General features: G+C 38.6%; 1 protein-coding gene across 3 annotated transcripts; it reads right to left on the bottom strand.

The window, feature by feature from the left end:
- Window positions 1-69: 69 nt before the first annotated feature.
- LOC123520230 lies at window positions 70-13,306 on the bottom strand. 3 transcript variants are annotated; one of them, XM_045282340.1, is made up of 6 exons: window positions 12,570-13,301; window positions 7,813-7,857; window positions 7,669-7,670; window positions 7,194-7,333; window positions 4,651-4,785; window positions 70-900 (listed from the first exon to the last, which is right to left on the bottom strand). In XM_045282340.1, coding segments are annotated over exons 3-6 (906 nt in total). In that variant the 5' UTR covers window position 7,670; window positions 7,813-7,857; window positions 12,570-13,301; the 3' UTR covers window positions 70-270. The 3 variants fall into 3 exon arrangements, 2 of the variants coding, with proteins under 2 accessions (XP_045138275.1, XP_045138273.1); XR_006679201.1 differs by lacking the exon at window positions 7,669-7,670 and having other exon boundaries at window positions 12,570-13,306; XM_045282338.1 differs by lacking the exons at window positions 7,669-7,670; window positions 12,570-13,301 and having other exon boundaries at window positions 7,813-8,448.
- Between the last annotated feature and the right edge of the window lie 2,431 nt (window positions 13,307-15,737).

Genomic DNA, 15,737 nt, shown 5'->3' on the forward strand with positions numbered 1-15,737 from the left:
AATGTTCTTATGGTAATTTCCCAAGTATAAATAATTATTCTCTGATGGTATGGTTGTTATACCACAAAAAGTTGATAATTTTTTTATTTATTACAATCTGATATCATTGTGTTTACAATCAATGCTTAATATTTCATTATTTCTCTGCACTCTTTATCAAGTTCAATTTCTTATTCATTACAATGTCTGATACCATTGTGTTTACAATTAATGTTTCATATTTCACTACTTCTCTGTATTCTTTATCAAGTTCAATTTCTTATCTAATTCTTACATTTTGTTATCACCACTCCTCTTCTTACTCTCATTTCTTTCCCTTTTTTTGGATCTACTTGAAAAAGCCTCCTGCCTATAGTGCCTTTCTTCATTCTCATATTTTTCTTCCTTCTTGCTTATTTTTCTTTGTTCATAGGTTCTGTATTCAGATTCATCTTTTTTTCTTTTCTTTTCTTTACCTTGATTCCATCCCCTATCTTTTGATCTGGATTGGTATCTATCAGGTGTATCATGCCTTTCAGACTTCATTTCATATTTCTTTCCCATTCTTCTGTGCTTTCTTTCATCTAAAAACCTACTAGTATCATGACTTGAAGTGTCATACTGCTGGTATTTTATTCTCTCTTTTGGGTTCCTACTTCTGCTGTGACTCTTTTGTTTACTTCTCTTTGTTTTCTGTTCCTGATGTTTGGTGTAATCTATGTTTTTCACTTGATGTGAATCTATTGCATCTTGACAAACTGAAGTCATGAATCCTGAACTCTTACCTAAAGTATATAAATCATTATCACAATCTTCATTGCACTGTTGGGCATGTAACCTTCCTGAAGTGCCAGGCAGGTCTAATTTTGGATCTTGCAAACCTAGCAAGGCCATCATGTTATCGATAATTTCTCGGGTAACCTGAAAGATAGAAGGAAAAAAAAATCATAAGTATATGTGACACTGGTTAATAAATGAATGGGATACAATACAAAAAATAAAGCAGAACTTTATTTCTCTAATGTTTCAACAAAACATTCTTCAAAGAGGGTAGAGTGACCTTTTAGATGTAATGTTAGTGACTCAGCCTGCAGGTTCACCAGGGGAAATTTACTGATTGGCTAGGGCCATGTACTGTGTTTCCCAAAGAGTGTTTCCTGATTGGCCCATACCAGGCTGTGTCTCCTTGGTGATGCTGTTTTGCCTGTTTGTCCCATGCTAATAGACAACTTATTGATTTAATGACAAGCATGCTTATACCACTGGCCAAGTTCACAAACTCTAGCCCATAGTTTTTAACAGCTCTGTCACAATATAGCATATAGAACAATGGAAGGTGTATATATTGTCATGCAGGAGGTAAACAACCACAGGGAAGGGTTGTGAGGGTAGCCAGTGATATAAGCATGCTGGTCATTAAATAAGTAACAAGATATGGACTTGCATTGGTTAAGCTAGCAATACAGAATTACCAAGGCCACGTGGCATGAACTAATCAGAGAACACTTTCTGTACATCACCCAGCACAAGATACTGGTCAGTCAGTTAATTACTTCACCAGGTGGGCTCAAAGAATGCCTGCCAGGTAAGTAAATAGAAAGATAGATTTATATATGAAATACTACGTAATTCAAATCTGCCTTAAATACTTAACAATTAAAACGTTTAAGGGGGCGTCCGATTTAGAGACCGAAAAAATCTGAAAAATGTTTTTTTGTGGAAAAAAAATATGTATTAGGTATACACGTTAGCTATTATGTATCATATATATATTGTGTGTCTTTGTGTATCGTGTATATATTCATCATGTATTTCATTTCTATATATTAAGCCTGAGTTTCCCACACTTCGCAAATGTTCCATACACACCCACATTCCTTTGTCACCTCACCTTTCCTCACTCCATGCCGGATCCAATGATTTTAAACCATCCATTTGACGTCATGGCGCTGGGTCGGGGTAAACTAATCACAAGGTCGTGACCCCAGCGCCTCCTCGGGTCACCTCACCCACATTCACCCTCTCTCATTCTCTGACCAGCTTCTGTTTAGGTTGGACACATCATCTCCTCAGGCAAGGCAAGGCGTGGGTGCTCCGTATCATTGTGTGTGTACCTATCTACAATAGACGCATCATATCCGTGAGTGTTTCCATCTTCCCTCATCTCAGCAAACTACATCAAACACTGGTGGCAATTGACTTTTTCTGATACACTGGTGTGCAGCTGTGTTCCACCCTTCTTAGCAGCGCTCGAACCTCACGTCCATTCATCCTGTGCTCCCTCCACCACGTGTTCCTGCCCACGTGTTCTCGCCCACACACACCCTCACGCACCCTTCTGCCGCACCCTCTGCCTTGTTTATCAGTGCTTCGTGGTGACCGTCCAGGAAATCAAGATTCCTGCCCTCGTTCTCCCCTCTCCTCGATCATCATCAGCACCACCTTCGTCGGAGCCCTCATCAGCACGCCGTCATCTGCACCTTCTCGGAATGGTCACTTATCTCAGCTCCGGGCTCCACCTCCGTATCCGTGGTAACCACATGGCCGCCACTTCTCACATCTTCGGCGTCCACCATCATACCACATGAGTTCCTGCTCCCTACCTCGTCCTCCAGTCTATTGCTGTGTTCCCGTGGATCGTGCTCCACCGCTGTGTTCCTCTCCTGAAGGAAAACTTTCATTGGCAGCAGTGCACAACACCGTGCACTCTCATCGCCTATTTACCCCCTGGTCACCCTGTCGGTGCCCTGGTCACCCTCCTGTGCTCAGCACGCCCTTCTTACTCCAGCAACCACGTGTGTCCCTTGCTACCAGCCCACTGTTGTCTCCGGCCACGTTGCTCATCCATCCCGCTGTGTCCTCGCTCCACGTGTCGCCTCTCCCTCCATCCTTGCTGATCAGCTATCTCCTCCAGGTGAGGTGACCCCAGCGCCTCCCTGGGTCACCTCACCCACATTCACCCTCTCTCGCAGTCATTCTCTGACCAGCTTCTGTTTAGGTCGGACACATCATCTCCTCAGGCAAGGCAAGGCGTGGGTGCTCCGTATCATTGTGTGTGTACCTATCTACAATAGACACATCATATCCGTGAGTGTTTCCGTCTTCCCTCATCTCAGCAATCTACATCAAACACTGGTGGCGATTGACTTTTCTGATACAATTATTTCACGAAGTTTCATGGTGAAACGCGCACTGGTTTCCATTTAAAAGCCATTTAAATGTCCTGTACTCAACCACGTGCGTTTGTTTACATCAGCAGAATCAGTTTTTTTTTTTCTGAAAAACTACGAAAAAAAGGCAAAAATCTTAACTTTTTTTGGTGGACATGATACGGCAACACTGAAAGTCTATCGGTGGCATCAACCAAGGCACCAGCGAGATTCAGTAGCGTAAAAGATATTAGAGAGAAAGGTTGTTGCTGCGTCTCTCACTACTCGCCCTTCACTCTGCTAAACAGCACATAATTTATTTACTGCATCCTGCTTTTCACCTACTGCCAACCATGGGACGGGTGTCTAAGAGGAATAAGCATAGGAAGGACACCTGGAATATGAGTATGGAAGCGCAAATAATAAAAAGAGCGTGTTGACCATGACACCTCAAATGCTCCAGTACACATTCTCGCGTCACCCACCACCACCACCCTCACCACCGCCACACCAAAGCTCACCACATCTCACACTGAACAAAGACAAGGAAATGAAGAGGAAAAGGCCTCATTACTCACAATTAGAGAAGCTCTTCTACAAAATATTGAGAGAGGAAATGAAGATGTGGAAAGTGACGACGAGCTTGTCATGCTGACAAAAAGGAGGCTGAAAAATCTTCTTTCCTCTCGTTATTCATGCCTAGATCCTGCCTTTGACTACAGTTTTGAGCCTGATGTGTATGAGAACACCGTAACTATGCACTACACAACATGCAACTTCAAGAACACATCACAGCCAGAAAAAGTGAGAACTGGAGGTCGGAAGAAAAGCCTCTTCAAGACCCATATATCATTGACAGGAAGGGACTAGGAGCCTAATATACATCTAATTGTATTATGAGATTGTAGATAATAAAAAAGAACATAGAGTAAACCTGAATAAACTTCCTAGTGTGTTATAATGGGATCAAGATCGATCGATAAACTTTATCGGCCTGTATCTCAAAACATAAGTTATTCCTCTTCTAAAATCTATTTTAAAGCCAATTATAGCTTGATTTCAATTAAACAAAAACTAAAAAGGAGAAGAATACTTCTTCTTTCAATTCACGTCACTATTTTTTAATATATGTGACCTGTAATTTTATATCAATATTTTTTTGGTCAAAAAAGTAAAAAAAAATCTAATGACGTGAAAACCTTTCACATTATAACATGTCTTTGCCACTGGAAAATTAAGGTTATGGAGCAAATAATAACGCCAGAATAACACTCGTAAGTTTTAGTTGAAATTGTAATTACACGGCGGGGTTGGGGACTAGAATGGGGATCAATGTCTAATATTGATGTACATGTTCCCAATACTTCACAACATAAAAATCAGAGTGTTTCATGCGTATTTACCGGAGATATGAAGCAACGATCTATTACCGATCTAAATCGGACACTCCCTTTAAAGGTTTCTCAACCATTTCCCTTTCAAGGAGAAATGAGATGCAATGCACATTTTTCTCTATAAATACCTCATTCTGGCTTTTGTTTTTGGTAGATATTTTGGTTCTGTAAGCTTGCCGACGTCTCTTGAAATCTCTCATTGCTTTCTTCAGTTCAAGTCCAGACAGCTCCTTTGGCTGAGTCTCAGAAGAACCACTCACATCCTAAAAATACATGAACCTCAAAATGCTTGGAAATTTGGTAATCTATATATTAAATCTAATAAAAAAGGGATGTCACTTAAGATGGTGTCAGAATTTATTTCTTGATACTTGAAATACCTAGCAAGGTAAAAGATAATACAACAAGTAAATAATGCAAGACCTAACCAATAGTCTCAATCATTCATACCTTTCTCTGGTAAACTCTGGAGCTTCCTGCCTGCTTCTGTATTTTCATCTTCCTGTGACTTGATTTCTTTTAGGAGAGAGGTTTCAAGATATTTGTCCCAGACTTTTGGCTAACTCTACTAATGTTTTGGTAAGTGGCAATCAAGTGGGCCTATTTATTTATTTATTTATTTTTTTTTTACTCTTGACCAGCTTTCTCTTCAATAAAAAAAATGTATTCAGGGGACTGTCACTTCAATTCCCTTGCACTATATTAATTTGTCTCTTCATTACTGGACAGTAGAATGATACTGGATTACAAATTTGTTGGAAAGAAGTTTAATATTTCAGAAAATAAATGAGATATTAAAACCTTGGGTCAAAGACAGACAGAAACTGATCAAATTACTTTTTTATGTAAAAGGGGAAATCCAGACAAGGGTAACAAAAATTATTAAACAAAAATTGTCCACTTAGATGCCAGTCCCTGGGCAGGTCACAGAGTTAGCCAAAAGAATAGAATAAACATTTTGAACTTCCATCCTAAATGAGTTCGGGTCACAGGAAGAAGGAAATAGAAAAACATGTAGAAGTTCCAGAGTTTACCATAGAAAGGGATGAATGACTGAGAATACTAATTAACTCTTGCTGATTTCTCATGAAACTGACAAGCTAAGATATGTAGAAAATATGATATGTGATCTAAGAACTACTTCTAAACACCACAATGCTATCAGATTCTTACAGGAAAAGGAAAAGAGGTGGGCAACCTCTAATGACAATATATTGATGTTCAACAGACAATAACTAAAACTATTTCAAGGGAAGACACTCCACTATCATTAGGAGAAATTCTAACACATACCACAATTCTACATTCACAATAGTGAGTCACTTCCATAAATATCAAAATTGAGTAAAAGTGGCAAAAATATTTAGAACTCTTGTGTGATAGATGACATGACAAAATGTTAGCAACAGAGAGAGAGAGAGAGAGAGAGAGAGAGAGAGAGAGAGAGAGAGAGAGAGAGAGAGAGAGAGAGAGAGAGAGAGAGAGAGAGAGAGAGAGAGAGAGAAAGCACCTAATGAAGAGAATCCAGTTATAGAGTAAGAGATTGGCTGCCTTGAGCTGTTGTCTTTGCATGACAACTTTAGAAATTCAATTTGACCAGCATAGCCCTAAGCTCTTTGGGTGTTTTTTTAACTCAATCCTAACCACCAATAATTTTTCATCTGTGCAAAAATAAACTGAATATTATCTAAAATTAAGGGGAAAAGTTAAAATAACACTCTTGACATATTTTATTCTCTATGGGGGATGGTTATAGAGTGCACTGCAGAGCATCCTCCAGCAGTCACCAGCCTCCCTCACCTTGTGTGGCACTAAGATGTTGTATTATTCTTGCTGTAGAGTTGGTTGCAAGCAATACATGTAAAGCAGTGTTAGATTTATAGGAACAATTAAATATATACTATTTCTGTGTTTAAGTTTATACCACATGTAGTGTGGCATGACAACAGTAATTCCCTCAAGTCACTAGTATCACTATGTGTGGTTTTCCTTGTCATCATGGGTATGATGGGGAGGTTTCAAACTCAGCTGGTTTATCATGAGTTTGTTCATAGTCATCCCCAAGTGACTCAGACTCACTGAACTCATGAAGAGATTCCAGAAGCATATTCAGAGTGAAGCAGCGGCAGTCAGACATTGTAAACATTCTTGATTATTGACAACTTGACAAGGATTTTACAACAGCACCACATGTGTAATGGGTGAGTTGCTATTTCTCAATTTTCCCTTTAATTGTTAATTTTTACCTCATAATTCTGCAGCTCTAAATGCACCCATCAGATAAAACCTTACATTATTAGATGCATCTATCTTTGCTTCTCGATATGCAATAGACCTGAGGTTCATAGAGTGAATGGCTTGACTGTAGCAAAGTGAGGAATACATTTGCCTTTCCACTGTCCTGTGTGCTGAGTTTGCTATTGCTGGTGCTAAGTGTGATATGAGGCAAATGACACTCCATCTCTCTCAAAATAAAGAGAGAGCAACCTATCACATATCCAATTTTGAAAACCTTAAAAGGCACATAAAGGGAGAATTTGGGAAAGGATATAGCTGTCAATGAGAGCTCAGAGGAAAAATGCAAGCCAACAGCAGGAATGTATGAATTAAGTTCCAGTGGCAAAGTACAAGTAAATAGACTATAGTGGCAAAATATAATAAAGAAACTAACCATTGGAAGGAGCTCTGGAGGTGTTGGCACAGAGGCAGCATTCTTTAAGGTGTGCTCATACAGTATCAACCTTTCTTCTCTAGAGAAATTCACAGTCAGCTCACCAGCTGAGGCAGGAGGATGGCGCAGGTCAGGTGCCACTGGTAACCATCAACAAGCAGGAAATATCAGTATCACATCTGTATCTCTGAGTTGTCATTATAATCATCAATATCCTTAAGAGAAGTCATGCATATGAAAGTTCATAAGCCTGAGGGTTCATAATCAGAAAAAAAAAAAACTAAATAATAAGTATTAAATAGTAATTATCCAAGCTGATACATCAGAAAAAAATAAAATATAAAATAAAAAAAATAAATAAACAAACAAATAAATCTGACAATAGGCAAACAATAAATCTCTTTTACACACAAAGACAAATTCCTTAGAAGGTGAATATATGTCATAAAAGGATACATGGGATCTTCATACATACTGCTGAAAAGAAAACAGAGAATATATCAATCAGAAGTTGACAATGAAGTTTTTTCCCCTATAAAATGTTAGTCAGTGATCTCCAAAGTAACTCTTAGAAAATATTGCTTACTGTGTCTACCAAAAATGTATAAAATTTACTAACCATTTTTCCTATATGGAAGCAGAATATTCTTTTGTTTCTTGCCATCTGTAATGAGGGTAGATATTGATATCACACAGTTATCACAGACAATCATGCAATACTCTTTTCAATACAGGTTATCATATCATCTTTTCATAATCAAAATCAAAGTTCATTCTTACAAGACAACTCTCATTCACACAAAACTACAGGCACTTACTACACACACACCTTTCACTTAAAATAAAAAAAAATAGTAACTCCAAATCCAGGCTCTGAGTCCCTTCCTGGGGAGAAGACCAGAAATGTCCCCAGGTCAGACTCTTCTCTCGGTAGCGACTCAGAATGTCTTCACACCTCCCACAACTTTTCTTCATTAACTTATGCAACATTTGTAGTTTTAGATCTAATTTTCAATCTGTAGAACACCATCTCTCCTCTTCTACCTCATCTTCTTTTCCTTACCAAAACACAGTTGTCTGAGGCAACTGTTCCCTTGTACTTTCTCTATCCTCATTTTCATTCCAAAGCTGGGTGTTGCATCAATGTGTGCAACAACTTGACTTGCTCTCGTGCCCAAGCACTTCAATCTTCTGAGTTTTCCACCATCTGGCTTTGCCTCAACAGTCACTCTCTAACTAAATTTATCTGTGCTCTCTATCTCTCCCCTAACTCCTCTGATTATAGTAAATTCTTTGACTATTTAACATTCAAAGTGGAGCACATTCTATCCCTCTATCCTTTTGCGGAGATTTCCATCCTTGGAGATTTCAATGTTCACCACCAACTTTGGCTTTCCTCTCCCTTCACTGACCATTCAGGTGAACTAGCCTTCAGCTTTGCTATCCTCCATGACCTAGAGCAACTGGTGCAACATCCTAATCGTATTCCTGTCTTGGAGACACGCCCAACATTCTTGATCTTTTTTTTACCTTTAATCCTTCTGCTTATGCTGTTATCCTATCTTCTCTGTTGGGCTGTTCCGACCACAATCCCATTTCTGTATCTTGTTCTATTTCTCCAGTTCCTCCTCAGGATCTCCAAAAATGGAGGTGCTTCTGGCATTTTGCCTCTGCCAGTTAGGAGGACCTGAGGAGGTATTATGCTGATTTTCCGTGGAATGATTACCATTTCCATGTTAGAGATCCATCTCTGTGTGCTGAATGCATAACAGAAATGATAGTGTCTGCCATGGAGACGTACATTCCTCATTCTTTTCTCAACCTAAACCTTCTAAACTTTGGTTTAACACAGCCTGTTCTTGTGCTATACATGATAGAGAGGTTGCCCACAAAAGGTATTCACTTGAGCCTTCCATCTCCTGAATCTCATGCACTTTATATCTCTGTCCGGAATCACGCCAAGTCTGTTTTCCAACTTGTCAAACACTCCTTCATAAATAGAAAATGTCAAAATCTTTCAAACTTCAACTACCCTTAAGATTTATGGCATCTAGCAAAAAACATCTCCAATAACTTTACTTCTTTATTTTCCCTCTTTTATTTCATCCTGATGCTATCTCATCTGTCTCTAAAGCTGAACTCTTCTCTCAAACCTTTGCTAACAACTCCACCTTGGATGATTCTGAGCTTGTCCCTCCCTCTCCTCCTCCCTCTGACTATTTCATGCCTTCAATTAAAATTCTTCATAATGATGTTTTTTATACCCTCATTAGCCTAAAACCATCGGAAGGCTTATGGACCTGATGGGGTCCCTCCTATTATTATAAAAAACTGTGCTTCCATGCTTACACCTTGCCTGGCCAAACTCTTTCAACTATGCCTATCAACTTCTACCTTTGCTTTGTGCTAGAAGTTTGCCTACTATCAGCCTGTTCATAAAAAGGGTGACCGTTCTAATCCCTCAAACTACCGCCCTATAACTTTAATCTTTTGCTTGTCTAAAGCCTTTGAATCTATCCTGAATAGGAAGATTCTTAAACACCTGTCACTTCACAATATTCTATCTGATCGCCAGTATTACTTCCATCAAGGATGCTGTACTGATGATCTGGCTTTCCTTACTGAGTCTTGATCATCCTCTTTTAGAGATTTTGGTGAAACTTTTGTTGTCATGTTATACATATCAAAAGCTTTTGATAAAATCTGGCACAAAGCTTTAATTTCAAAATTGCCCTCTTACAATCTCTACCCTTCTCTCTGCAACTTTATCTCAAGTTTCCTTTCTGACCGTTCTATTGCAGCCGTGGTAGACGGCCACAGTTCTCCTAAATCTATTACCAGTGGTCCTCAGGGTTCTTTACTACTACCCACCCTCTTTCTGTTATTCATCAATGATCTTTTTTAACCAAACTTCTTATCCCATCCACTCATATGCAGATGATAGTACCACCCTACATCTTTCCATGTCCTTTCAGAGACGACCAACCCTTCACGAAGTCAACAGATCACACTTACATCTTTTATTATAAAATCTACACAAATCAGTCAAATCAATTGAAAATTTGTGTGAAGGTACCTTACTATGTGATACATATTCCCTGAAAGAAAATAATAATTTTGATTATCATTATAGAAGTTATTAACATAAATAAGTGGCCTACTCTATGCTGAAGTCCTGGGGTGAATGGGGCCACCCTTTGGGGTGAATTGGGCCATCCTTTGGGCCACTAAAGTTTTAATGTTTTTCAGTATCTTTCATGTATTTTACTTTTTCTTTTCTCTCTCTCTCTCTCTCTCTCTCTCTCTCTCTCTCTCTCTCTCTCTCTCTCTCTCTCTCTCTCTCTCTCTCTCTCTCTCTCTCTCTCTCTCTCTCTCTCTCTGAATATGTTTTTAGATTTTTATAGTTCTTATAGGCCACATCCACACCTCGAATCTGATAAGGTGTTGTGCCCACAAGCTTTATGGGTCCACAAAACACATATTTCACATCAACAGAGTCATCAACATCATCCCTTTTCAGCCTGTCATACATGTCATTTGGTTTTCTTTCCAAAAACTTCATTTTCAAGAACTCTTTGCCACACATAATCACACGCCCAATATATGCTTTTCCATAATCCACCCCATAGTAGCCATTTTCTTCTATTTCTCTCTTTTTCTGTATTCTACTGTACTTCCGAGCATTAAACATTGCAACACCTTCAATTTCTTCATCTTCGTCCATGTCCTCTATACTGCTGATTGAAGAATGACTGCTGTTCAATAGCTCAGCATCTTCCTCCTCTGCTGAACTGGGCTCCTTTAGTGGAGTGCTGTTGCGGAATCTCTTCCTTGATGTCCTTTCTTCTGGCGCTTTCCTTTTCTTTTCTACAGTCTCTTCTTCAAACTCTTCCAGAAAGTCGTCAACATCTTCCCCAGATGAAACTTCTTTCCTTTTTCTTGTGGTTCTGTTTCTTTGTTTTCTTCTGCTTTCTTCTTCTTTTCAAGGATCATCTTTTCTTTCTCCTCGACTGCTTCTAAGAACTCATCGTGCATTATGACACAACTATGGACATCTATTTTTCTTCTTGCCATTGTCTGCGTTGTACCACTAGTGGTTGGGTAGGGCTTTCTGAAAACATCTGCCATTATCTGCTCGAAAGAGGTTGAAGGGGAAATCATCTCTCTGGGAGGATTGACCTTCTTTGGAGTCGCTGGTTTGTGGACTGGCTCTGAAGATGTCTGGACACTTTTGCATAATTTATACAGATCTGGGTTGAATGTTTTCACTGGATAAACACTGCAGTCAGGTGGATACAAACCAGTCTTTTAAAGGCCATTTTTACATTTGGGAGACTGAAACATTCATCCCAAACCTTGCCCACCAAATCTACGAATTCCCCTTTGGTAATTTTCCGAGCATAGTTTGCTGCTTGCCATTTGGCAATAGTGGCATCCCACCTGGTCTTCAAAGGCTTAAAATAGCAAACATCAAGAGGTTGCAGTACATCAGTGGTGTGAGGAGGAAGTTTAATGATGGTTATAACTAAAAAAAAAAAACATTAGGAAGCTTTAATTTAGCAAAAACATAATGAAAGTGTGGTGGCCCGATACACTCCGGTATACAAAATACACCAGGAAGTGCCTATAGCACTAAAACTAAAAGGAATTTTTATTTCTGATTAAAGCATGCAAAAGAACAAAGAATTATCTATATGACCTGCAAGTTTTATAAAAATTCAACAAAATTTAGTGTACTTTCAGGAGAAATTAAATAAAAGTTTTTTTTCGGATACGAAAATTTTGCAACTTTGAAAAACACGCTTTTTTGGGGGGACGCCCCAGGAACCATAAGTTTTCGGTAAGGACCAAAAACTTTTTTAAGGTTGTGTAGATACTGAAGTGGGCTTTCAAGGTAAGTATTCACTTTTTTCAATTTTCAGATTTTTCATAAATTTTTGAGGAGTGGCCCAATTCACCCCAGCTGGCAGGGGGGACCAGTTCACCCGGAAAGGGGTGAGATAGATGTGGGCTTTGTGGCCCGACTCAAGAGTTATCATAAGGGGAAGACAGGTATTTCCCTATCAGGCAGGTGTCAAGCAGTCATTTCCTAGTTGTATTAGAATAGGAAAATGGCATGGCAGTGGGGGAACACTTTAGAGAAAATAATGCAATTTCTATTTAAAAAATGTAATACAAAAACAAATAGTTCTGATATAATTTTTTTTCAAATAAATTCAAATATAAAAATCCATGAGTGGGACAATTTAGTTATAAAACTAAATGGGTGATATTTTCCTCAAATTCATTATAAAGTTATCAGCATGGAAGCACTGTATGCTTTGAAATGGGTGTAATTCAATTTCAAATTCCACAAGACAGCTTTGCCAATCTTACCTCTAACATCTTGTCTCCCTCAAGAGATTTTGTCCAGCTAACTTCTTTGGTGAAGTGTGTAATGATATCATTGGATGAGTTATTGAAACTATTTAATGTAGAAAGATATTCTTCTCGAGATGCTTTTCTTTGAAGTGCCTGCATTATTTGCTAATAGACAGTTTCAAAATCGGGATTAATGACCAAACGCATTATTTAAAGGTCAACTCTGAATATTACAATTAATTTCAATGATAGTTTTCACATCTTGTCTAGTTTTACTTTGTGTTGAGTGCTGACTTCTTTTCTTCTTCTTGTTGGGGGTTTGTTGGGGCCGTGCAGGCCGTGTGTCACAACCTCTAGTGCCCCAAAGGTGTGGTATGCGGTGATGATGTGTTCAGGCTATATGCGGTGGAGTTGATTTGGCCCAATAACGGGATAAGACCGCAGTCTTTGGTTTAGCAAAAGTGGTTTGCTTGGTCTTGATGTTCCACTGGCGTGGAAGTTATTTCGTCTTCTTAGGGAAGGTACAGGTGAGACCGTGAGACGAATGAAGGAGGTTTCCTTGTGGGATAAACCTGCGGGCTCGCCGGGTTAGAACTTCGTACGTGGGACTGTCAAAACATTGCTTTCGGCCCTAAGGTGCCCGCGAAAACTCACTCAGTCTGAGTTTCTGTTCTGAGACGGCATCCCCTCCTGCTAAAGTGAGGGGTTTTTTCATGCAAAAGGGGAAACTGGCCAAGGCAAAAAAAAAAAAAAAAAAAAAAGTCCACTTAATTGCCAGCCCTTTGCTTACAGTTACACCCAAAACATTGCCATCTCCCGTGTTTAAGCGGGAGCGATCGCGATCTGCTATGTAGGTGCATTCAACCGCCAGATGGGTTAATTATTTCACAGCAAGTTGGTCAACTGGAACGTACTTTTCTGCACGTTTTGTAAATATTAAATGGTTTAATAAAATAGTTATAATCTCTCTAAGAATGTACTCGTGGCATATAGGCTAAAAAAGGGGAAAAGTTTATATATATGTCGAGCGCTCTTCTTTACCATCTCCATTTCTGGGACAAAAAATAGAAAAGATCATTAATAGGTAAAGCGTAGTTTTAATGCCTTTTTCTTTCCATAAAAATTAATATAAATTATATTCATACAGAAAATCACGACAATTAATAGTCTTAAGAAATCAACAGTATAGAGATTGTTCTATCGAAGCGTAAACAAATCTAGCGTGTTAAGAGCCATCGCCACACTCGCTACACAACGACTTCACTATGGATAATACTATGGATACTAGTGAGGATGAACTTAGAAAATGGACAGTGCCAACTCTGAGAAACTTTCTGAGATCAAAAGGCATACCAAGTTCGCTTGTTGTGATTCAGTTAGGAAAATTCGGTTTCGGTAATGTTGGCCAGGTTATTTCGGCACAGACTCCGAAAATTGTTATATATATATATATATATATATATATATATATATATATATATATATATATATATATATATATATATATATATATATATATATATATATATATATATATATATAAATGCTACTCAGTGATATTTGCTCTACGCTTTTTGAGTGGAGCATTATCCTATGCAGAAACTCTGACAATTTTGTGAAAAGGTATATATGTACTATTAGACTTACAAAAAATATTTTGATGGGACACTGGTACATCCATACTTTGCACCATTAGGAAAATATATTTGCATATTTTTATGTCATTTTCAATCAGACACATAGATAAATAACCAAACGTTTATATTATGAGGTATGTAGACATGAATATCAGTATATATATTTTTTCAATAGTGCTTCCACAAGAGCGACAGTTCGGCGCGATAGGCAGGACCAACTTGTGAATTAAACCAGCTGGCGAACAATGAAAACTACACAGATAGCGATTGGTGCCAACACCAATCGCTTTCTTTTTCATTACTTGAGGAAAACTAAGAAAGAACTGATGGTTTAACTTATGTAAACCACATTATAGTGTCCTAAGATATATCATGTAGACCTGTTATTAACGGTGTTAGTCCAAAATAGCTGCAATATTGAAAGAAATACAGCAGGACGTTTCCAGGAGAAATTACGGCAAAAAGATTACTTTTTCTCTTTTAATGCATGACAAGGAACAAATAGTGAAGTAGAATTTCAGTGATTTATGCTTTTTCACTTAATGACATGAAATCACACATCATTCTAAATTAAAGCTATGAAGAGAGAGAGAGAGAGAGAGAGAGAGAGAGAGAGAGAGAGAGAGAGAGAGAGAGAGAGAGAGAGATATTAATTAATGTATAAATCTAACAGAGAGAGAGAGAGAGAGAGAGAGAGAGAGAGAGAGAGAGAGAGAGAGAGAGAGAGAGAGAGAGAGAGAGAGAGAGAGAGAGAGAGAGAGAGAGAGAATTTTGACGTGTTAATTGCTATTAGGGTTGCCACCTCCACCTCCTAAAAATAAGGAACGCTTTAGCTGAGGTTGGAACAGTGATGGCGGGTAGAAAGTCAATCATATTGACAAGGCTTGAAAATAAGGAGGAATTCAAGGATATCTTGACTAAATGTGAGGATATATTGCAAAATACGTTCATCAGTCAAGTTATCAGTAATACCTATATTTTTGAAACTACATCATGTGTCTGTATAAATTCTAAAGAATGAGACACTGAAAAATATATCTCCCTTAATTAAAGAAAAAAAAAAAAAACTCATTTGGAGAAAACAGTAGCTACCTTGAATATGAATGGATCATAAATATAGCCATTACCACAGATAACAGTAGATCTACGTACTGTTATCTGCGCCATTACTTATACATTTTCCAAGTGTACAGATCCTGCAGACGTAGCCATGTTCAGTACCACGTACCTAACAGGGATGAGACATAGGCATGGCACAACACAGCTGCAGTGTTATCCGCCCCTCTCATTTCTAGACTGACAGCCGTTGGTGATGGACCGTGGAGGCGGAGCGAGATATTACGTGTACTGTTCACGTAACCCACGGGCGACACGACAAACATGTGCATTCAAATGCACATGTCTACATCTATAAATGTACATGTATATGCACATGTGGACATGATCCTTGTTCATTCATACGTTTGCCCCTGAAAGACACCTTGCCACCTCTCACCCAAGTCCACCAAAGCTGGAAAACACTATATTATATCATTTGTATGTATAA

The sequence above is a fragment of the Portunus trituberculatus genome, chromosome 46 (genome assembly GCF_017591435.1).
Source record: "Portunus trituberculatus isolate SZX2019 chromosome 46, ASM1759143v1, whole genome shotgun sequence".
NCBI lineage: Eukaryota > Metazoa > Arthropoda > Malacostraca > Decapoda > Portunidae > Portunus > Portunus trituberculatus.

What these genes read in the sequence shown, in the direction of transcription:
- LOC123520230 (XM_045282338.1), bottom strand. Translation starts at nt 7,906, where the DNA reads ATGATTGTCTGTGATAACTGTGTGATATCAATATCTACCCTCATTACA. An exon ending in GCTTCCATATAGGAAAAATG is followed by an intron (nt 7,334 to 7,812) that starts GTTAGTAAATTT and finishes GATGGTTACCAG; the next exon opens with TGGCACCTGACCTGCGCCAT. An exon ending in CTCCAGAGCTCCTTCCAATG is followed by an intron (nt 4,786 to 7,193) that starts GTTAGTTTCTTT and finishes ATGTATTTTTAG; the next exon opens with GATGTGAGTGGTTCTTCTGA.